The sequence below is a fragment of the Sturnira hondurensis genome, unplaced genomic scaffold (assembly GCF_014824575.4).
Source record: "Sturnira hondurensis isolate 20B ecotype Veracruz unplaced genomic scaffold, ASM1482457v3 Scaffold0005220, whole genome shotgun sequence".
Taxonomy (NCBI): domain Eukaryota; kingdom Metazoa; phylum Chordata; class Mammalia; order Chiroptera; family Phyllostomidae; genus Sturnira; species Sturnira hondurensis.
In genome coordinates this window covers 7,769,195-7,793,530 of record NW_028077851.1, presented here as the reverse complement: position 1 = coordinate 7,793,530, position 24,336 = coordinate 7,769,195, and the positions used below count along the sequence as shown (strand labels likewise).

Genomic DNA, 24,336 nt, shown 5'->3' with positions numbered 1-24,336 from the left:
CAATTTTCCATGCATGTAGAGACAGTACCGACCAAGGCGGGAACTGGCACTTTCCTAATTACTGCTCTGTGTCTATTGAGGGAGGAAGGTTTGAAGAGTTGTTAGGTATCACACAGCTAATAAACGAAGGAGCGGTCAACTATAATGTAAGTATGTCCCAGATATATTGAGAAAAGGAAGGGCAAGTCACAAAACAACGGGTACGTCTCTGATTTTAAGCAAGCCCCCTCAACAAAACAAAAAATATGTAATACATACCAATTTGTTAGTGGTGGGTTCCTATTTTGTTTTTTGGATGGAAGATTAGTTTTGGGGGGCAGAGAAATGATTGTGAATAATAAAAACTAGAGCTCTAACCTGAGAATATGAAGGAATTTAGTTTCCTCAAATTAAAAAAATTTTGCTTATAGCCAAATTGTTATGTTAGGAAATGAGATTTTCAAAAGCTTATCTTACTGTAATCGTACTCTGTTTTCAGTGGTTCCCAATGAGTGGAGCCGGGGGGGGGGGGGGGAATGCATGCTTAGTTTTTCAAACTGTACCCCCACCCAAGCAGGTCCTTTGATAACCCCGCCGTTCCATAGTCGGTCCCGTCTTCACTGACACGCGGTCCTGGCATTGATTTGCCTCTGGAGGATGGAACTGGCATGACTGTGCAGCACGTGTCCTTACCCACAAAAGGCCACAGTCTGATTTATCAGTAAGTCTGGTCATTGCAGCAAGATGAAAAATCTTGAGAAAAAGTCACTAAACAATGTTCAGTGAAAGAGAAGACACTAAATAAATACAAGAGCAAATGGTCTTCTATTACCTTCACACAAAATACAATCCTCCCCATTTTCTCCGAGAATGATGATAAAACTGGCTTCTGGGATCAGGGGAGGGGGCGTGGTGAACGTGCGGCACACAAATGACGAGCGATTACTGGTGGGATCGATTCTGACACATAGAACAAAAATGTGCACACAATTTCGGAGAGAATGAAGAAGTCATCAAATCACTGCAGTGTAAATGCATTCAACTTTAATCTTTAATATCTAACATTATTGCTTTAGGAAACTTTTACCCCCAAACCAGGAATAGAATGCTAATTACATAAAAATATACATATATAAAAAGTAGTTCTCCATTTTCCCAGGAAAAGAGCAATATTTCTAGAATATTCAAGTGTTTTGTTTTAATCGCAATTAAAGTCTTGGTCATCTATTAGCACTGTAACTTACATATTTAAATTAAATGTTATTAGACAACCATTACAATTTATAAATGTAAGATGCCATTACAGAGTAAATAGGTTCTGCTGCGAGTGGTGTGTCCCTTCCCCCACCCAATCATGAAGCAGCAATATGATTAGTTTAATTTTATGAGTAGATGACCCACTGCTGCAAACGCTAATTCTCTTCTCCCCCCGTGTTTATTTGCATGTACGTGTGAGTTGGTTAGAATGATGGGGCAACCTAATGATCAACAGCAAGAGGAGCTCGCCTTGGGCTTCCGGTGCAGACTGACAGTGTCTGTCTGAATCAGGGGGTCTGACCTATCCTCCACGGCAAGCACTCTTCGAACTGCTTCTTCGAAGGCCGCTGCGACGTTCGTGGCATCTTTCGCACTCGTTTCGAAGTAAGGGTAGTCGCCGTTGTCCCTGCACCAGGCTTGGGCTTCTTCCGTAGACACCTGCCGATCACTTATGTCAATCTTGTTACCCAAAATCACAAAAGGAAAGCTTTCGGGCTCTTTTACATCTGCATAGTATATGAATTCTTTCTTCCAGTTACTCAAGTTCTGGAAGCTTTGAGAATCATCGACACTGAAAGTGAGCAGGCAGCAGTCAGAACCTCTGTAAAAGGGTGTCCTCAGGCTTCGGAATCTCTCTTGACCAGCTGTGTCCCAAATCTGCATGGTAACGAAATGTCCATCTACCTCCAACTCTTTATTTAAAAATTCCACACCTATGGTATGGAAGAGCTGGGCATCAAACTTATTAGTTACGTATCTGTTCATCAGAGAACTCTTTCCAACTCCACCATCTCCAAGGAGAATTACTTTAAAAAGGGATGATTTTCCTGCCATTATTAATCTCAAGATCTTTGACTTCAGAAGCCTGTAAAATAAAAAAGCACCATTACATTCCCTTAGACCTGTGCTCTGCTCTACAGAATTCTATGCATATCAGCATTTATGGGAAATAAACGCAGAGCCCCGATGACTTTCTGCACAGAGACAACCTAACAGCGAGAGCTGCCATTTAGGGAGCACTCCACCATGCAGCAGGCACAGTCCTCCATCGCCCCTGCGACGGCTGGTGTGGGGGGCTCACTCTTCCCCTCCTCTGGGCCTCAGCTCATGGAAGCTGGCACTCAAGGCCAAGACTGACCCCCAGCACCTTGCTCTCAACCGTTTCTCTCTACTCACAAAAAAGCCCTGCCACCATTTGTTAGAGACGCAGTAGGAGGCTGAAGTAGGCAAGTCTCTGTGACAACTTCAAACAGCCTTTGGTGACAGTGACAGTGTTCCCCGATGGCTTTCCCCTCCTGCCAGGGGTTTTCTCAAGGACACCCGCTTCTTCTCTTCCAATTCTGTCACCACAGGAGCTGGTAACCGGGAGACCAGAGACAGAAGCTGACTGATTTGGCAGGGAACAAAAATAAGCCAAACACTGAGTAAATGAACTGTATTCTCTCTGTTAGGAACACTACTTTGACTTTGCCAAAATTATATGTCAGTAGCAATGGGATTTTTTATATTTTATTTTTTATATTGATTTGAGAGAGAAAGGAGGGGAGGGAGAGAAAGAGAAGGGGGAGAGAGGGAGAAGATGGGGAGGGGAAGAGGGTAAGAAACATCAATTTGTTGTTCCACTTATTTACGCATGCACTGGTTAATTCTTATATGTGCCCTGACGAGGGATGAAACTCGCAGCCTTGGTGTATCAGAACAAGCTCTAATCAACTGAGCTACCAGGCCAGGGCATGGAATTTTTCATATGATATTGTAATATTGCACATTCTACCCACAAGACTCATTTGGGCAGTTTCAACTTAACAAGTGCGAGCCTGTGCTGTTACTTGTGAGTTTCGAGGGGGAATCAAGTACACCTTAAATAAAAATACGGTGCTTCACGTACTCCTCGGGAAACCGCGGGGCAGGATTAAACACTTTCCTACAACCCAGGCACCAGCCTGGCGGGAGGGATTGCAGCTGCCCATTTATAGACGGCTGCTTCTAAGTGTTGTCCCCATTTAAGCTCCTGTTTTAATTCTTCATTATGGAATATTTCAAACATATATAAAATTTCTGAATAATAAGAAAATGATGCCCCACCCTAAACCTACCTTCACCAATTATCAACTTATGGTAAATCCCATTTCCTCCTTAACTCCCAATTCTCCCTTCTCCCCAGTTACTTTGATTCACATTCTATCACTTAATCTATAAATGTGTCCATAATAAGGGGCTTTTAGCATATTAAAGGTGATGAGAGAAGACAGGCTTCCCATTAGCTGCAGTGGTGCGCACATCCCCGACCAACGGTGTCTGTCTGAAGGCAGCCACCAGCCACACGTGGCTGTGAGGCACTTGGCATAGGGCTGTGGGGCGTGAAGGACTGAATTCTGAACTGTATTTAACTTGAACTCATTTGAATAGCCATATTTAGAGGGCCAACAGCTATATTTGAGAGCACAGCTCCAGAACAAAAATGATAATTACCTTGAACATGAGACTAGATGTTATGAATCCCTCAATGGGAAGGTAATAAAGACATAAACAATAGCTGTGGTGTTACTGGGATGAATTTGCCGCAGTAAACATTATCTGACTATCTCCTGGTTATATGCAGATGTGACCCAGTGTAAAGTAACTGAACACCTCCTACAACATGCAAGAATTCTGTATTTCCAAATACATGCTATATACTGTTCTGGTAAAACCTGTAGCAACTTGTCCCTGACTCCTACTGGCTCTTTTCAATTACTACTATAGTAATTACCACTAATAATTAATGCAATTTAAATTGGTCAACAAAAGCACTTAGGGTGCATACCTCTTGGAGAGTTCTGACTGCCAATGGATCACTCAGCCCAATGCCCAGACTAAATGTTAAAGAGGACATTGAATCAGTCTCAAGCCTTTTAATTTCCTGCCTTATATAACAATGTACTAAACAGGTTCCTTTGTTTAATTCTTTGCAATCTTGCTTAAGTAACTTCACCTTAACAGAAAAAGGAGAAACAAAACCAAGAAAGCACACCGACTATTCTGACTTAGGGAAAGTAGCTATTCAATGGCCCTTCCTTAACATTCTTCAGTAGTTCTCCGCAGATGTGAGTCCAAGTCCAACTTCTAAGGCAAGACACTTGGCCCTGCTCCCCATTCTTGGCTTCAGTCCTTCGGAAAAGCACAGTCAGATGCAGCTGAAATTCAACTCCACTTGCTCAGCGCACACCCCTTCCCTTGCCTTCGCCCTGGCACAGACTGTCCCTCCACTGGTGATTCCAGCCCGCTCCACCTAACTCACCGCTAACTGACCACTGGGCCCTCAGATCTGCTGGGCATGGTTGTTACCAACACTGGAAACCATCCCCAGCAGCTGCCATCCCAAGGTTGTTCCTTCCACACAATGCTTACACCATATGAACACAAAAGGACCAGGTTGTGTAACAGATGTGCATAATTCTAGTCCATCGTGTATCCCAATATTTTCATAGGTCCATAACTGCCTTACCAGATACAAAGTTCCATTGCACAGCCCTGAATTGTTAGATTCTCTACATCAAATTATAAACCAGAGTATGCAACCCAACAACCTCCACTCATGACTGGCTGTGTATGTCTACCAAATAGAGTCTTAGAAGTTCCTTGGGATTTGTCATGGCACATTGATAGTTCTTTTCTTTTTTCATGATGGGGGATTTCCTAGTCTGTGACATTATTCTGACCAACCGAATTTGCAGAATGCTAGACTCACATATCAGGAATTAGGGCACAATGCTTATGTTTCCCATCTAAAATTTGGGGCCTTCCAGATATTCTGTTTGGAAGTATGCTGGCACTGACTAAAACAACAAATATACACACACCTCTCTGATTCTAACTAGAATGTTGTATATAAACATACATGGTGATGTACATAATTGTATAAACCATCTCATGCCCCAATGACATCTAACAAAAAGTAGTTTCATGCAATCTATACATAACTAGAATCAGTTTACAGATATTTAAAATGTTTCTTTTTTCAAGACTATACTTTCAGGGATCATTTCTATAGTTCGTTACTAAAATGTTTCTTTTTTCTTTTGTAAAAGCAATAAAATCTTTCGAAACGTCTTTAATATAAGCTGAATGAATAAAAATATCCTGCTCCGTTATTTTCTGAACTTACCTTACAATATAACGTTAAGTCTTTTTATAATCCACAGTTTGGAATGATTGCCCAAATGCAACAATCTTCACCAAGGTTAAAATACAACTTTAGCAATTCAACTAAATTCTATAAGGAAATCTGCACAAGAAAAGCATACTACATAGGTCATAAACCTGACCTTAACTATTCAGTTCAAGTGTCATCATCTGCAAAGCAAAAATTAGAAAGCTCAGCTCAGCAATGTACATTCGATCTGTTTTCATAATTTTAAGAGTAAACACAAGAATTAAAATGTGAAAGATGTGACTTCCCATTAGCAGCTAAATTCTTCTTGTTTTAAAGATTTTATTTATTCATTTTTAGATAGAGGGGAATGGAGGGAGAAAGAGAGGGAGAGACACATCAATGTGTGGTTGCCTCTTGCACACCCCCTACTGGGGACCTGGCCCACAACCCAGGCATGTGTCTTGACTGGGAATTCAACCAGCAACCCCTTCGTTTGCAGGCTGGTGCCCAATAATACTGAGCCACTCCAGCCAGGGCTAAATTCTTTTTTTTTAAGATTTTATTTATTTTTTGAGAGAAGAGGAGGAGAAAGAGAGGGAGAGAAACATCGATGTAAGAGAGAAACATCAATCGTTGCATCTCACACACACCCCAACCGGGGACTAAACCCACAATCTAGGCATGTTCCCTGACCGGAAATCAAACGGGCAGCCTTTTGCTTTGCAGAATGATGTCCAACCAGCTGAGCTACACCAGTCAGGGCTAAATTCTTAATTTAAAAAGGAAATTACACCTGAAAGCTGCTCATGACCTTTTTCAGCGTAAAACTCCTGGAGTCAAATACTACCCTTTAATCATTGTTTTTTTTTTCCTAGAAGTATTTTACTTGCCTACTCTTCTTTTCCAAGTTTCACTCAGACAGCTATAAAATTTTGTTAAGATGTAATGTAAAATATTTCATTCAATCTTCAACATTTGCCCAATTTTTTAGTGGCTCAGAATAATCACATGCCAGAGAATAAAACAACGCTAACACAAAGAAGGGAAAAGGAAGGGCCATAAGAGGGAAGGGCCCCAAGTGGACACAGGAAAAGTCAGGCTAAGGCAGTAAAGAGTGTCATGAAGCTTCTTTCTGGACAGCCACGCCAAGGTGAAAACTTTCTGATGAACCAAGTAAAAGCCACCATCAGACAAGAGAACTGGTTCCTGGTGTTGAAGGCCAAAAATTCTGACCCACATGCAATCTACTTGACATCCTGAAGCTCACAGGACAATGGTGTCAATAGTACTTACCTCTTGAACTTTTGGAAAGATTCACTCAAGATGCAGACAACGAGGAGAGAGATTCAGCACTGTGCCAGGCTCATCATAGGAGTGCAGGAAGTTTCTGTGGAATGAATACAGGAAGAAGTCTTTACTGGCACTGTTACAGAAAGGTTTCTTTTATGGCCATTTCTTCAGTCAAATTTCAGTGAGAGTTCTGGCTGGAACAAGTCAGAGGATTATGCAGGCAGACAAGGGAAGCCAAAGGTTCCCAGCCCTAGAGATGAAATTCAATGGGAAGGTTTCCCTGGGCTAAAGCACCAGCCTCTCTCTGTGTAAATCAATGTCTAAACTCAAGCCCCCATCTCCCTTAAAGTAAAGGCCATTTTGGGGGGACTCACATACAGCAGTTCTTAACTTACAATTCAATCAATGAAAACAATGAGACTCCAAAGCCTTGCTATTTCGGAGTTAAGAATAAAATAGCAGTAATAATACAGGCAACCTCAGAGATATGGAGGGTTCAGTTCCAGACCATCGCAATAAAGTGAATGTCACAAGAGATCAAGTAACATGAATTTGGGGTGTTTCCCAGTGCATACAAGTCACGTTCACACCACACTGTAGTCTACTAAGTGTGCAATAGCATGATGTCTAAAAAACCAATGTACACACCTTAATGAAAAAATGCTTTCTTGCTAAAAAATGCTAACCATTTTCTGAGCCTTCAGTGAGTCATACTCCTTTTGCTAATGGTTGCTACAAACCTTCCGTTTGTAAAAAACTGCACTATCTTCAAAGTGCAATAAAGCACATCGCAATGCACTGAGGTGCGCCTGCGGTGACGACAAGGCCCACACTGACTAAGCCCTAAGAGCCGTTTACCCTGCTTCAGTGCCTTCACTCCTCACAGGTCTCTCTATTCCACCCTGTAGATGGGGAGACTGACTCAGAGCAGTGGCACACCCTGCTCAAAGTCAGACAGCCCGTAAAAGGTGGGAATGACTTTAAAAAAATGTGGCACACTTCTCTAAACCCCAGCACTTAGCCCACTAGGCTCAGGTGCCTTGGCATTTATTTCCAAGGGTTTTCCTGTTGCTGTCATGGGCACAATGAAAATAAGCAGTTGCAATGGTAAGTCTTTCAACTGTTCACTTTATTTCAAGATCTGCACAAAATGAAGTTAACCAGACAGCAGGAAACCCATTGGTATGTAGCATAAAGCACATCTGAGTGTACCTAAGTTTTATTAGAGTTTTAATAGCTGAAACATGTTTTAAATGAAACATCAAGCAAATGTTTGCAGAACTCTATAAAGTGTCACCCCAGAGGTGGGAAAGCAGTTTTTCAACAAGCACTTAGAGAGTGCTTACTGTGTGCCAGACGCCGAGGATGGAAGCCACACCCAGTCTAAGCACCTACTGTGCACCAGGTGCTGAGCATGCAAGCCCACACCCAGTCTCAGGGAGCTGGTAGAGAGGAGGTGATGATCCACACCCAAAGCCATGGCATTACAACTGTGGCGAGTCCTACAAATGAGAGTCTGTACTTGGTACAAAATACAGCTATTCTTATTCAATCAAAAACCGAAGAACCACCTCAACAGTACAGGGGATTCTACCCAGCATCTCCCTTGATGACAGATGCAATGTGTAAACCTGCCCCTTGTCCGGGCATCTCAGGAGTACCCCAGAGTTCTGTGTGATTCCACCCATTGGAGGACAGTGTCAATTTCCTACACCACGGTCCTGTGACACAGCCAGCTACTTCACCTGCCACTCGGTCAAAGAAAAAGCGGTAACTTCCAATGCCAGAGGAAAACTGGGTGTGTTCAACGTTGTTAGTGAGAGACTATACACCAGTTTCCAGTGTAGGCTGTCCCAAAGCAATGTCCCAATGATCAATTTTGCCACATGTGGACTTAGAGCACAACCTCACCAAGGTCTGCTTCCCTATAGGTGGGTCTGACCCAGGGAATGCGGGTTTGACTACAAGCTGAGCTCAGTGGCAAAAGAAAACTGTGAGAAAAGCGGAGGGAGCCAGAACCAGGAAGAGGGACCAGCCCAGACCAAGGTCCTGCCAAGGCAGCCTGGCATACGCTGGGCGAGTCCAGGGTAGGCCCGAGCACCTGAAGTCCAGAAGCAGGCAGGGCCCTAGAAGCCAAGGAAGGATTTCTGGAAATGACCTAAATGTCTACGTGGAGACATGGGACTACAGAAATGCACTGTTGAGTGATAAACCCAAGTAGCAGGCACACAGCGATCACAACATGTAAAAGCATACAGATTTATATTAAAGTCTTCAAGAAAACATAAAACAATCAAAACCAAGTTCAATCTTCAAAGATGTGATTTGGTGGCAAAGTCATACTTTTTTTAAAATATCAAAACTGTATGAAAATGGATCAATATCTTCATTTTCAGTTAAAGTCTACCTTGACTGAATGCTGCAATTAAATGAAACAGAAAGTGTTTATTTTTTAATATTATTTATTTATTTTTAGAGAGGGGGGAAGGGTGGGAGAAAAGGAAGGAGAAAGAAAGGGCAAGAAACATTGATATGTGAGAGAAACATCCATCGGTTGCCTCTCACACGCCCCCAACCAGGGACCTGGCCCGCAGGCATGTGCCTTGACCAGAATTCGAACTGGAGACCTTTTGGTCGATGGGATGATGTCAACCAGCCATACCAGTCAGGGCAAAATCATCTTCTTTTAAATCTTCTTTAAATGCTGCTGTGCACCAGACCTCAGGAACAATTGTTTCCTAAACTTTCCTACAACTCTGATTATACTAAAATAACTCGATATGACACCAAAAATACAACAAAACAAAAAATTAATTAATTAAACTTCATCAAAATTAAAAACCTTTGTGCCTAAAAGAACACTACCAAGAAAGTGAAAAGACAACATACAGAATAGGAGAAAATATTTGGAAACCAAATATCTGATAAGGGACTTGTATCCAATATATAAAGAACTTACAACTAATCAATAAAAAAATATAAATAGCCTGTCCTGGCTGGTGTGGTGCAGTGGACTGAGTGCTGGCCTGTAAACTGAAAGGTTATAGGTTCAATTCCTGGGTTGCGGGCCAGGTCCCCGGTTGGGGGCATGCAAGAGGCAACCAGTCGATGTTTCTCCAGCACGTCAATGTTTCTCTCCCTCTCTCCCTCCTTCCCCTCTCTCTAAAAATAAGAAAATCTTTTAAAAAAAGAAAATAAATAATCCAACTTAGAAATTAACCAAAAAAAAAATGGTCCACATCAATAGCCAGTAGAGAAAGGCAAATAAAAACTTCAAGACATCACTTCACACCCACTAGGATGTCTAGAAATCAAAAAGAAAGATCATAACAAGTGTTGAAAAGGTTGTGGAGAAACTATAACCCTCATACACTGCTGATGGGAATGTAAAATGACGCAATGATAACGAATAACAGCCTGGTGGTTCCTCAAAAAGTTAAACATAGAGTTAGCATGTGACCCAGCAATTTCTCTCTTAGGCATATACCTAAGGGAATGCAGACATACGTCCACATAAAAACAGATTTGTGAATGTTTACAGGAGCATTACTCATAATAGTCCCGAGGCAGAAACAACCCAAATGTCCATCAACTAATGGATAATAGGCATATCTATACAATGGAAGATTAATCAGCCAGAAAAAGGGATGAAGTACTGATCCTAAAACATGGATGAACCCTAAACACATTATAATAAGTGAAAGAAGCCAGACAAATGGCCACATATATAATTCAGTTTGTATGAAATGTTCACAATAGGGAAATCCACGGACAGAAAGCAGATCTGTGGTTTCAGGGAATGTCGGGGCAGGGGACACAAACAGGGAGTGACTGCTAATGAGTACAGGGTTTCTTTTGCGGGGAAGGTGCAAATATTCTGGAATTAGAGAGTGGGGGCAGCCGCACAACTTCGTGAATATACTAATAACCACAACTGTGTATGAGGTCTGTGTGAGAAAAGGCCAACCACCGTTACTATAACAAGGTCTGCACAACATCGAGGCAGTCAAGGAGCGTGGACTGGAATCCACATATGTAAACAATGACGACTTCATTGTACTAGTCACTGAGTAGAGCAACAAACCCACATCAAATTTTGCGTTAAGCTTGAACATTCCTCCATGGAAACTATTTGGATCAGAAGGTCGTAGTTATGGGCACCTGGTGATTGGCAGCTCATCAAAATAATGAACCCACTCATGTATCACATTTCATGCAGTTTTTTTGCAAAACATCAAATCACCCAGATGACTCAGCCTCTCTAACAGCCCAGATTTGGCGCCCTAGGACGTCTGGCTTTTCCCAAAACCAAAGTCACCTTTCAAAGGGAAGAGATTTCAGACCATCGGTGAGATTCAGGAAAATATGATGGAGCAGCTGATGGCAACTGGGAGAACTGTGTGAGGTCCCAAGGTGGCTACTTTGAAAGGGACTGACATCTCATTGTCCCATGTACAATGTTTCTTGTACCTTGTGTCTTCTTCGATAAATGTCTCCATTTTTCATATTACATGGCTGGATACCTTCTGGACAGACCTTGTATACTAGAAAGATGGAGTTCATGGTGTGTTAGATATAATTATGGATACAGATATATTTATGGATATACCCACATATGGCCCAAAGTCTTATTAGCAAAAAAGACCCTAAAACTAGATTTACACAGAGCCACAAATAATCTTGTCCCTGCAGCACTGTCCTTTTACATAAATCAGTTACAAGCATAACAGATACTATTTTAGGATTACAATTCCATGTGCTGGCACCAACACACCTATATGGCACACACTAATCTCAATGGGAACCTGGGTAAGTAGGTCACTGGCAGGAAAGAAAATGAACCATGTTTTCAGCAGGTACCACAAAACTAAAGATAAAAAAAGAGCACTGTATGTCAACCCTTTCCTTTTCATAATACTACTTTTCCAACTCTTCTACTGTGGACTTTTATCTTGCACCATCAATTGTTCATGGATAGTTTACGGGTAGTAACCTTTGCTCTGGCCTCTCTCGGACCCCTTGCTGGTTTCCAGAGCCATATACTATAATAAACCAAGGGGGACTCAGACCCAAGCATGGAGAAATCTTTAACAGGAATGTTTAATTAAAGATAGACATTTTGTCCTGGCTGGTGTGGCTCAGTGGATTGAGCACTGGCCTGTGAACCAGAGGGTCACCGGTTTGATTCCCAGTCGGGGCACATGCCTGGGTCTTGGGCCAGGTCCCCAGAAGGGGGCAGGTGAGAGGCAACCACACATTGATGTTTCCCTTTCTCCCTTCCCCTCTAAAAATAAATAAATAAAATCTTTTTTAAAAAAGATAGACATTTTTACTGGCCATAGATCTTATTGTCTCCATTCTTACAGATAGCTAAATCCATTTATTTCTTCATTATTTTTATTATACAGGATTTTGAGCATGACATTCAAAGAGGTATCCAACCTTATCCAACTTACAAGCCTGTCCCAATTATATCCCTACAAGTCACCATCCCCAAATCTATCATAGGCATTTACTGTCCTGCCTTTGATCAGACCCTTATCTTGACATGGGAGGCCCCTCCCTATACCTGGACAGCTATGAAAATCCTAGTCATCCAAAGGCCTAGTTTAGATCCCTCACCCAAAAAGCCTGCGCCTCCCCTGCCTAATCTTTCTCTGCCTTAATCATTTCTACCTCTGTTGCAGCTCTCATTCACTTACACTCTAACCAGTCAGTCGTGTATGAGTCTGTTCAACTCCCCGGAAGGACACACGACACGTAATGCCATCACTCGTTTCTTCTTTCATTGTTCTGCAGCAGTTTTCACCAAGCTTTACAGATGGTCTGGTACCAAAGAGGTGCTAAACTAAGAACGAAGTAAATTACTTCCTCCTTTATTCTTGTTATTCTATTTTTACTTTTCCATTTGTACTTTCCATACTGACAATTCTTGGTTTCTCTAATCAATCAGTTCTTCCCCCATTCTATTCTTGAGGTCTCTTAAAATGTGTGGGAAGAGACAAAAAAAAAAAACAATTCTTACTTGCAAGTCTAATAAGGAAAGCACTTTAAAATAAGTACTACTGACTGCAATGGGGAGCTGGTGGTTGAAAAAAACAACATTCCTCTAACAAGCAGCCAAAGGGAGAGCAGGCCACATTTGCAGACTGCTTTTCTCAAAATTCCAGGTTTTGAAACACATACTGTGGCCCCTGACTAGTTCTTACTTCCAAACACTTAAAATGAATTTATCACTTCTGGTATAAATTTAGGAACAGATTTGTTTTTCAAAATCATGCGTTCCTTTTGTATTCATCCTCAGTGTCCTAGTTAGAGGCATACCACTGATTTCGTTTCATAGATTAAGAAACTGAGGCTCAAAGAAACTAACCAAGGAAATAAAAACATGGATAATCTCTAAATTACTTCACTTTTCACTGGAGCTGTACTTATTTCCTTATAATATCTTAATATAGGTGTGTCTTGCTGAGCCTAATTCATTCCACTCTTTGTCTCTAAGGCTTTGCGATTGTCCTGCTGAAATACATGAGCAAGAAGCAAGTCAAGGAAGTCATTAAATCTGCCTCTACTACAAGAAGTCGGCCGGGGTCGGGGAGGAAGAATTAAACAAAACACCATTGGAATAGACCAACTCGGAGGCAGAACCGGACAGATGAAATAAATTATCCAGAGGATCACTGAGCACTACCTCACAGAGACAGCTAGAGAAGGAAAAAAACTAAAATCAAACCGCACATCGCATCAGTGCAGCTCAGCCTACAATATTTAAAGAACACTTCACTATGTTTCTTTTGTGAAGATGAGTCATAGAATGAAAACTTTTAGGAACTACATACTCACAGTTTTGCTTAAAACAAGGCATGTCTGTAGAGCTGGGTTTACTTACTGACTAATCATTAACAGTTGTGGAGAGAGTAGGAAAGAGAAGAGGAAAAAACAGACTTGGCTAAGGAACTGTTCTGTTGGCCAAAAAGTTCACTTAGTTTTTTCCATATGAAGGCTTTAGTATTGCTTAGTTGTCTTTGACTTCATTTGAAAGTTAGCTTAGATTGTATTGTGCCATCTGTCATATCAGTGAGCATTTAAAAAGAACTTATCAAAATTGGTGAATTTTTGTGTGGCCATTTTAATATTGAAGATGGAAGAAAATATGGAACATTTGGGGCATATTATGCTTTATAATTTCAAGAAAGGTAAAAATGCAACTGAAATGCAAAAAAAAGATTCATGCCATTATGGAGAAGGTGCTGTGAACATGTCAAAAGTGTTTTGTGAAGTTTCTTGGTACTACTGACATTTTGGCCAAATAATTCTTTGCTGTGCGGCTGCCTTATGCTTTGGAAGATGTTTAGCAGCACCGCTGGCCCCTACCCACTAGACATCAATAGCGGGAGATGGCCGACATACTCCAAATATCCAGGTCAATGAAGTGATTGCTGAAAATGAAAAATGTGTCTTTTATTTTACAGAGAAAAAACGCATGGACTTTTTGGCCAACCCAATAAATCTTAAACTATCCTGAAAACAAAGAGCAGCAATATGACAGCAGTCATGGAAGCATTCTATGGCTGTGCTGTCCAATACAGCATCCACTAACCTCACATGGTCACAGAGCATGTGAAATGTGGCTGGTCCCACTGAGGATCTGAATTTTTAATTCTATTTCATTTCAGTTAAATTTATATTGGTACATGAGTACATACTGGACAGTGTAGATACACAGTGTGCTTCACTGGAGGTCCGTGAAGGAGCCACAGGAGATAAATGCACCTAGAACCGCATGTGAAATAAGGATGAGTTACGGATGGAAGCATGTGAGCTTCGGCTCTTCTCTGGAAAGAGTAAAAAAGGTTTCATCAGATTCTTAAATAAATCTGGACCTTCAAGAAATGGTCAATACATGTCTGCATCATTCGTGTATCACATATGACCCATTTGTGTAGTTCATAACACTCTCAAAACTTTCATCTTTACTCGGCTTCACTATTTCCCGTTCCCTCCCCCAGTCATGAGACTTCATTAATATTACAACCATGAACTGTGATGGTTCAGCGAACAGACTAGAGGAAACTGCTAACCCTGGAAGTAAAGATGTTTCGTTCTCTGTTGTGTTTACTGGGGCCCTTAAAAGAAGAAAGCGTGAAGATTCTACCTGTAATTGGACACTTATCTATAAAAGGCACTTAAAATGTTTGTCCATAAAGAAAAGAGTTGGGTTGTTTAATGTATCACTTTGGGAAGCAGAACTAAAATGCAAAAAAAAAAAAAAAAAAAAAGATAAAGATCACAATACAGGAATATAGTACTGGGAATTAGGCTGTTATTTCAGGAAGAACTCATTGTAAAAGAAATGAATTCAAATACACATGTTAGAACACTAATTAAACATGATCTGCCTCCTTTCAAGCTAGATAAGAAACTAGATGTCTCTAATTTGGAGCAGAAACGTGTAAGGGCTGGAGAAGTTCCAAATAAATACAGGAAAGAGTTAGTATACAAACACTGCCCTCGAGGCACAAAGCCACAGCAAAGTGGAACTTCTTGGCTGTTAGAGAAATTAAGTAAGTGGAAATTTCCCAAGATATATTTCAAGAGGACGGCTCTATGTGTGGCATACAGGACTCAGCTAGATGAAAGGTTCCCATTTTGCAGAAAAGTTGTCACCAGGTCAAAATGAGAACATAAGAGTAGCTTTCCAGAAAGTTCACTTCATCCCACTTCTCTAACAATGATGCCCGTTTGCCGCCATCCAAGGTAATGAAGCTGACTTGGCTTACAAAAAGCTTCCCAACCCTAAACTTCCTGTGTCGTCACTACCCATTTCACGTCTACGCCTCATCAACCCTCTACTCTGCTCACTACACGTGCTCCCAACTTTATTCCCCAACTCCTATATATGCAGAAGTCACCAAACAACTCCTAATGGCCAATCCAAAGGCTTCTCCTCAGGCCTCATCTAAATGGCTTAAGGCATATGTACCCCCAAAGTGAATAAAGAGAAAAGTGTTTCTCTTAGGACTTCACAGTGTATGCTTCTAGAAAACACCCTCACGGTTAACCAGTGTCCTCCCCTGAGGCCCGCCTGTTAGACAGTCAATTCTCTCAGATGTAGCCAGTGCCTGGATGTATATGACATAAAATCTCAAAAGGGTACTGCAGCATTTTTTGTTAGTTTGGTGTTTTAAAAGGAAAACTGGGATTTTATTGTGAAATCGTCGTAGATGGAAAATTAAACTGAATATTTATTCTGTCCATTTCATTTAAAAATAACCTTATCACTTTTTTTGGGGGGGTGCCATGTATTTCAATTCCCTGTTTAGTGAAAGTAAAGAAACCTGTAATTCTGGGCTTGTTTTAATTTAAATTTTATCATTGAATTCAAGACCCCACCATAAAATGCATTGCCAACAACCACATCCCAAGCCCCCAAGCAAGCATTTTTTTTTTAAACAAATAAGCCTATAAGTTGGAGGCCCAACTGGGACAGACTCTTGCAAAGTATCACACCTCTAGCTGGAAGCATAAGACCTTCCAGTCTTAGCCAGACTCAGCTGCAGCCGAAGCCCAGCAGTGACCTTGAAAATGCTTCCTACTTAATCGTCCATAAAACTACCCTTGACAATAAGTTCCACCTTCTCTCCCTTTCACCCCCTTAGCTCTCTGAAACCAGGTGGCTCCCTTTTCTAACAAGCTCTTAATGTTGGTATACGGCAAGGTTGAAGCCCTTTTGTCTTCCCAAACCATATCTCCCTGGGATATAAAAACCAGTGCTTTCTAAACTAAATCCACCTCCACCCTCCCGCCCCTTGGGGGCCAGGCAAGAATTCCAACTCCTTTTATAATATGTTCCCCCTAGTACTCTGATGGCATTGAAATTCAACACCTCTCAAACCAAGCTAATAATTTCCCCCCGTTTACAAGATCTCTTGCTTAAAAAAAACATCTTTCTTCTTCTGTCTTACCCGCTGTATTCGCCACACAAGAAATGTGTCCACCTCCCTAACCTATTGCTATTGTCTTGTTTGCTCACCTAACAAATGCTATGATGGGAATAACATGAGCTACCACTGTTTACTAAATATCTGCTAGGCATACAGCACCTTCAAATCACCTGCAAGTTGCACATTATCACCCATGTTTTACAGATCAATACATGCAAGTTCACAAAGATTAAACAACTTCTCCCAGTCGAAACAGGGCAGGTCAAACAGGTGTTACCTTCACTCCCACAAACGACAGAAAGGACTAAAAAATGCACAAATCCAAAAAGGACTACAAGAAGGAACTACAGATGAGAGCCAGCAACAAAATTGAGAAAATGGAAAATAAATGGTCCACTAGTGACAAACTGAACCCTAATGCGCTTCTTGACACTTACTGAGACAGGCCAGCCAGGGCTGAATGGAAGCGCAAGGTTTTCGCTAGAAGGCTGGAGACTCCAGGAGCACCGCTCTGCACCAAGGCCCCTTTCTCCACCAGCTCTACTTCCTAAAGAAGCGTGAGCAGCAGAAAATGGGAACGAAACACTATGGACAATGAGGGAGAGGGGATCAAGGGGCAGTCTGCACAGAAAATAGAGACAGGGCAGGCTGCTTTAAGTTTCTGAGGGAACCGCAGAGGCGCTGGGCATTTTGCAGGACACCATGCAAACTGGCGCTTGAAGTAGTTCACAGGTCCAACAGGAGATCGCACCACATTCCTTTCGATGACCTCATACCTTTGCAAAGCTGGTTTTCCAGGGCTGCTGTGATAAAAACTCAGGTACTATGCAAATATTAGTGTGGAGCGGGACATGAGGGTGGCAGCTCTTTGCTCCAAAACAACTTTTCATGACGTTTTATTTAAAAGGACTGATGCTTGCCCTGACCGGTGTGGCTCAGTTGGTTGGGCATCGGCCCGCACGGCAAAAGGTCATCATTCCATTCCTGGTCAGGGCACATGCCTGAGTTATGGGTTTGGTCCCTGGATGGGGCACGTGTGAAGAGGCAACCGATCCATGTTTCTCTCTCCTTCTCCCTCCCTCCCTCTCTCTCTAAAGATAAATAAATAAAATCTTTAAAAATACATACATAAACAAATCCAGAGAGTGTTCTACATTTACTAGTGTCTGGTCCTCACACAGTGCTTCTGTTGTTCTGTTGTGACTTCTGACCAACCCACAGTGCTTCGTCCTTTTGGGCATGTTCATCTAATCGCTGCTCTCATTACACAACCCTGAAGCTGGAAAGACTAGAGCGGTCGCCTTATGGCATACGTAGCTTAGTGACTCCTAACTCTTTTGAGCCTGTTAAATCATTTCAACGCTCCTCCATTAGAGTTTTACATAGCAAGTTCTCCAAACAGCAATCTGTAAGGTTTTTTTTTTTTCAGGCTTCTCTCACACTGATAACACAACCACTCTTATGAGAACTAACACAAAAACTACCTTAGCCTCTGAAACCAAAAACTTAACATGATGCACAAGAATTTCAAATTCAAACAGTTCGGTTTACACTAAACAGTGCAGTTTGTTGGTGTACACTGCTCTGCTACCCCGTCTGCTACACACTTGGATAATGAATGTGGCCATGGAATGAATGCATCACGTTGTGCCACACTGTTTCTTCACCCTTGTCAAACAATGCCACACATTTGTGAGGCATCGGGCCTGGGATAAACGTGAAGTCTGTGTTCAGACTCTCCATGATAAAATGGGCCAGGTTCAGTAAAGCCTCGACTGTGTTTCCAAAGCGCACAGCTGTCTCTCTCCAACCCCCCGCTGATCTCGCTGTTACCTTGCTTACATTCATTTCCATCTAATCATCCTCTCTACGTTCATGACTAGCAACAGCATTGGAAAACCTGGGCCCACCATGGTCAAAAACAAAAGGTAATGAGACAATCCAGATTGGGGACATCCCAGAGCTCAAGTTCACAACACATACAGTATCAAGATTCACTTTGGGAAACCAAATTGTGAACCCCCAAATTGTGGTATGAGCCGAAGCACCCCGAGGCTCCCGCCTTGCCTTCCCAGCACAAAGCAGCCAGGCCTCCCTCCATCTACAGACCTGAGCGGGAAATGCCCTCCCTCAGGTATTCTGACCTTTAATTTACATCAGAGCTTCTCACACTCCCTGAGGCATCGTGTGAGTTCACCCTTTCCCTCCCAAAAATATTCTGTAATAAATATTCTGTTGACAACCTACGTAATCATAATTCCTATTTTCTTTTCCCTGGTTTGGACTAATAAATTTATTTCCTAGCTAGCTTTCAAGTGAGACACATTTCAAACACAAACACACAGAGACTTCCATTTGGCTTATTTCTTCCTGCTGCTTAACTAGCAAATTGCCTGGAGCAGAACTCCTTGGAAACCAATAATCTGATGTCTCTACTTGGTCTCCTGTAATCTCATAAAGAGAAATGTGGTGACCTAATTTGAGCAGAGCAGCAAGCCAACTCTACAGATTGAGCAAGACTCCTCGGAGGCCAATGGATGTCCTTCCTGCACCAATTCCTGTTGATCCTTTCCAGAATAGAGCCCCTCCAGTAAGAAAAGAAACACAGATTCCTTTGTTAGATCCCATGAGATAGCAATCATTTCAGATGTATAATTTAGCATCCGCTCTCACCCCACAGCAGACAGCTCCTGATGAGAAATCTATTCTTTGGCAAAGAACACACTGTTCATCGGCATGAGTCAAAAAGCAAAGCTATCCACAAAAGATGCCATGTTGACTGTGCGAGTAACAAACACTTTCATAGAGCTCACCCATTTTGACTCCTGATCTCAATCATTCCCAAAGTTCACCTAAAAGTTACACCTGTCCCCAGAATGAAGCAGTACATATATCGAAGCATGGTGAAAACAGGCTGGAAATTGCAAGAAAAGAAAATGACCTTTGGGTCATTTTTTAAAAAATACTTTCATCATTTATGTCTTGATTTCCATGATAAAATGCGTGCAAAACTATTGTCTAGTGAGGCTAAATTTCAGAATTTTTATGCTCAACAATAATGGCTATGTGGTTTGATTCTTGTAAATATTCACAAGTGGTCAACCCACAAAGCTATCAAAAACACACTAACTTTCTCTCGCACAGTAACTATCATGATACAGGTACATGTGTGTGCGTGTGCACCTATTATGTTTGTTTTTTTTTTTTAAATGACACCTGGCCCCTGACCTTGGGCAGCCCAGACAATAAATTTTGTTCTAGGGTGAGTCAGAACCTGATCTTATGATCGTGATTACACTGTAAGCACCTGAATGCCCTTCCTATTGGCAGTGCCTTTCTATCGGTGGACGACAGGCTACTCAGAAAATGCTTGTTGACAACCAGAATAACAGACACCAAACTCCCTACGTTTACTTCTACAGATCTGAATGGCTCTCGAGTTTCTTTGGCCACTTGTGCCTTTATAAAATGGATTCTGTAGCCCTGACTGGTGTGGCTCAGGTGGTTTGACGTCATCCCACAAAGCAAAAGGTCACTGGCTGGATTTCTGGTCGGGGCACGTGCCTGGGTTGTGGGTTTTGGTCCCTCGTACAAGAGGCAGCTGATTGATGTTTCTCTCCCTCTCTTTCTCCCTCCCTTTCCCTCTCAGTAAAAATAAAATAAATAAAATCTTTTTAAAAAATGGACTCTGTTATCAGAAATTATTGGCTCACCCCTTAATCTTTCAAATGAATAAATGGCTCTTAGTCAAAGGAAATCTCTTCAAGTTCTCAAATTTCCCCCTTGCTCTTTCTTAAAAAAAAAAAAGAACAAAAAGGATGAGGACATATCCTAACTAGGAAAGTATTGTTGCATTTGAAGAACTACATAAGTCCTGAAACATGAGCTCTGAAGTTACAGACCACCAGAAAGCAGGCTTTCTGGATGCCTGCACTGGTGACATTTTGGGCCACACAACTCCCCGTTGTGGGGCCTGCCCTGCACATTGTAGGATGTTGAGCAGCACCCCTGGCCTCTACCCACTAGATGCCAGCAGCTCCCATTCCCAGGTGCGAACCCCAAATGCCTGCAGACATTACCAAAGTCCCCTCTTGAGATTATCACTGTCAGTTTACACAGACCTGCTTTGAATCCTGGCTCTGCCCTATGTGATCAGGGCAAACAGGCCTAACCCCTCAAGGCCCCAGCAAATCACTCACCTGTAGAATGGGGCCAGTAACAAAGAAGTGCTGTAACAATGAAAGGAAATGATGTGTGTACAGGATTCACACACACACAGAACATCCAGCAGCAGCCAGAGTGGCTGGCTGCCCAAGAAGTGACGGGAGGCTACAAATGTAACTTATAAAACCACAGGGACTTACCTTCAGGCCTCTAGAGTAGTGTAGCGTAGGTGGACGACGTGCCTGATATAGAAACAAAAAGAGAGGTTGGAAAAGGGGGAGCAGTACTTGAGTATTTCCCTAATTTCCCTAAAGAACCAAGTTAGAATCAAGGCCAAAGCCGTTCCAGCTAATTTTCACGGTCCCCTTTAACCTCACAAATGATACACCAAAACTATCCCCACGTGACAAAACTCTCCAAAATAAGTGAATCACCAGGCCCGAAACTTTTTAGTGTAAGCAAGAGGCATTGACTACAATGTGTACACAAAAATACTGAAAGCACCAGCCTGCCATCCCACTGTCTTGGATCTGGAAACCTAAATAAGATACTGAGAACTCTAGAGAAGTAGCGATCACTTTAACATAAGGCTCTAAACGAGAACCTAAGAATAGCCTTCTTAAAAGTCCGCGAGTAAAGAGTGCTGGGTTTCCCTCATCATTACGGTTTAGCGCCACGAACTGGTTTTTTGAGATTACAGGCAATTTAGGGATTTTCCATTACCACCACTGTAGTAGAGGCTGCAAGTCAAGTAAAAAAATTTCTTTAAAAAAACTTTTTAAGTGTCTATGGATTTTATTGAGACAGGAAGGGAGGGAGAGGAACGTGGATGTGAGAGAAACATGGATCCATTGCCTCCCGTATGCGCCCCCCACAGGGAATCAAACCGACAACCTTTTGGTGTGCTGGAGGACGCCCCAACCAACTGAGCCACACCAGCAGGGGCAATTATTATTATTTTTTTAATTTTCAAAAAGCAATCCAATTCTATTTGGTTTCATCGGGACTCTGAAATCCTATAAAAAAGGTTGGTCACGTGACAATGTGGAAACTAGCGAAAAAAGTCATTCCTCAAAAGAACCGTGGTCACGGGATGTGCCATCACTTAAAGAAACAACAAAACCAACACCTCCACCACGATTTATTTGGTCGGCACTCAAAATTCTCATCCTGCCTCTTGACATACGAAGTTGGAAGAGCGCAGGGAACACGATTCTGAAACCTTAGCCAGTCTGAACCCGATAACACCCCAAACCGCCTCAGCCCGAAGACTGGCTTTACATTCCAAATTCCTCACCCGGGGGGTCACGACGGTTCGCAAGCGTTCACCTAGGGAGCACGGGAGGAGTCGCCAACGTCCACTCGTGCGCGCGCCTCTGCTTTCTCCGCACGAGCCACTCGGGATGAGGTTCGGTTTGGGTGGGCTGGGGTGTGGGGGCGCGTGTCCCCAGTGGTCGGGGGAAAGGCTGGTGTGTGAGTGCGTCCCCGCGGGTGGCGTGCGCCTCTCTCCCCGGCTGTGTGGGTGTGGGAACCCGTCTTTCCCGCTGCGTCAGTCAGCAGGAGGCAGGGGGTAAGAAGCCGGCCCCCTCTCGGCGTGGCAAGCGACCCGCGCAGGCCCCGCGCGTCCCCCACCCCAGCTGCAGGAGGCCCGGACCGCGCTGGCCGCCTCGAGAGCTCAGACGCCGATGACACCCACCCGGGCCCCGGCCCCCGGCCCCCGGCCCACCCCGAGGGAGTCCGCGCCCCGCTCACCTCCCGGCCACACGGAGGATGTCCGCGAGCTCCGGCCTGGCCAGTCTAGGGGCAATGAGGAAAGCGACACCGTCGGAGACGGGCAGGCTGGACGCTGCGGAGAAAGCGCTACCACAGTCTGACTCCAGTGGCTCCCGCCCAGCGCCGAGAGAACAACATGGCGACGGGCAGGGGCGGGGCCCGGGACGAACGGGGGTGGGGCCAGGGGCGTGGGCGGGGCCTGAAGTGGGGACCTTGAAGTTGCCATTTGTCCCCGCCTAGCACATTCCTGGACTGCCTATCTTCCCTAAATCAAGGTATTTCTTCTGGTAGGCTGTTCCCCGTGTCCTGCGTTCCGTAGGAGAGGGCAGGACATGATGGTTATCTGTAAAAATTTGCTTCACGTAGGAAAAAACAGATCGCACAAGCACCATCACGGGATATTGTGTATTCGACCAGAAAAAGAATGCGCAAAGAACAAATGGGTAGACGACAAATGAAAACAGCTGCGATATTGTGAAAGAACAGGAATCAGATTTACATTTTTTCTTACTCTTGTTCATATACTGCCTCTGTCATCTCTAAATATAAAGCAGTAAAGCAGTAATGGGAAAAGGCGTTATTGGGGAAATTTCTTAATGCCTCCCTTTGTGTACTGAGTTGACCGCGTGGATCTTAACGGTGCAAGGAGTCTGCTGGGGCTTTTAGTGACCTCTCAGTATATTTTGTAGGGCGGATTTCATTTGCTTCTTTCCCAGGAGAAATCTCTCACTTTTATGATTTGCTGGGTTATCATTAAATAATCTCTGATTTTTAGGGAGTCATTTTCAGGCAATGAATCCAATGTAGTCTTTTCATTCAGCACTGGAAAGGTAATGTTTGAGTTTCTCACAAGTATAAAAGACAGTTTTAGAATACCTGTGAAAACGAGGCATGTAAAAAAAGTTGAGTTCTAGTTTCAGTTTAAATGAATTTTTCCTTCATAGAAAAAAACGATTTTTTATCAATGCAAGATATTTCCCTGAGAAAATATGAGTAAAGGTTTATAAAATTCAAATCTGTTGAAAATAGGGACAGGGGAGAGATATTCATAAACATATAATCATTAAATCTACACAAAACATATAAAACCATTGCAATTAACTTTCAAAAGAAGAAATCTAGAGGGTGATGTACTTTGGACTACATTGCAACAAGCCATGCACAGGGTCACTAAGGAAATGGTCCCTGAAAATCGTATGTCAGACTCATAATCAAGGATCGATGGAACAGGAATTTATCTCTGCAAATGCTAATACGGACCAGCTATTAACAACTGTCCTTATGAAAGTATTGTGTCTTGGCTTAAAGCAAGCATTGGAAAACCCAAGAGTTTTCCAAAAAGGGTTCTAAGCAGGTCCTACAAGTGATTCTTAGGCTTTTCCCAAATGTAGGTGGAGCATGCAACATATCTTGGGTGTAGTTTATAGTCAGCACCTGAAGAAAGACTAATGAAAGTTATTTTTTCTGAAATCACTATTACTTGGACACTAGCCAACTGACACTTAAGAATATTCATTTTTTACCAGCCCCCCCTGCTTGGGGCACAGTCCTTCCCATGGCAGACACTTGGCTTCCGACTTTGCCTTCTTATCCACACCAGGTGGTGGAGGCAATGGGCCAGGAGGGCCAGAGCCAGGCTGGGTTGTTCCTGGAAACTGGCTTAGCCTCCAGGGCCCTCTCAGTGGGTCGGGAATGGGAAATCAGATGTGGGGGATTCCTTGCCCACTGCCCTGTGAGTTCTGCTGGGAGGATGGCCTACTGTGGACCTCAGGCTAGAGTGGGGCAGCCTGGAAA

At 42.9% G+C, this 24,336-nt stretch overlaps 1 protein-coding gene and 1 pseudogene across 10 annotated transcripts in view; one reads left to right on the top strand and one right to left on the bottom strand.

The window, feature by feature from the left end:
- Positions 1–1,001: 1,001 nt before the first annotated feature.
- The window catches only part of RAB9A (RAB9A, member RAS oncogene family), a 46,222-nt gene continuing 22,887 nt past the window's right edge, over positions 1,002–24,336 (bottom strand). Inside the window, exons 1-5 of one of the 10 annotated variants that reach the window (XM_037046309.1) lie at positions 22,522–22,704; positions 20,970–21,011; positions 6,665–6,758; positions 5,384–5,571; positions 1,002–2,101 (exon numbers count right to left, since the gene is read on the bottom strand). In XM_037046309.1, coding sequence (XP_036902204.1) covers positions 1,465–2,070 — 606 coding nt within the window. In that variant the 5' untranslated portion in view covers positions 2,071–2,101; positions 5,384–5,571; positions 6,665–6,758; positions 20,970–21,011; positions 22,522–22,704 and the 3' untranslated portion in view covers positions 1,002–1,464. Of the gene's footprint in view, positions 2,102–2,412; positions 2,786–5,383; positions 5,572–6,664; positions 6,759–14,383; positions 14,497–20,969; positions 21,012–22,066; positions 22,135–22,521; positions 22,705–24,336 lie in introns of those variants that run through there. The other 9 variants (XM_037046312.1, XM_037046313.1, XM_037046307.1 and 6 more) reach the window with 9 other exon arrangements.
- LOC118987290 (uncharacterized) lies at positions 5,239–5,322 on the top strand (annotated as a pseudogene).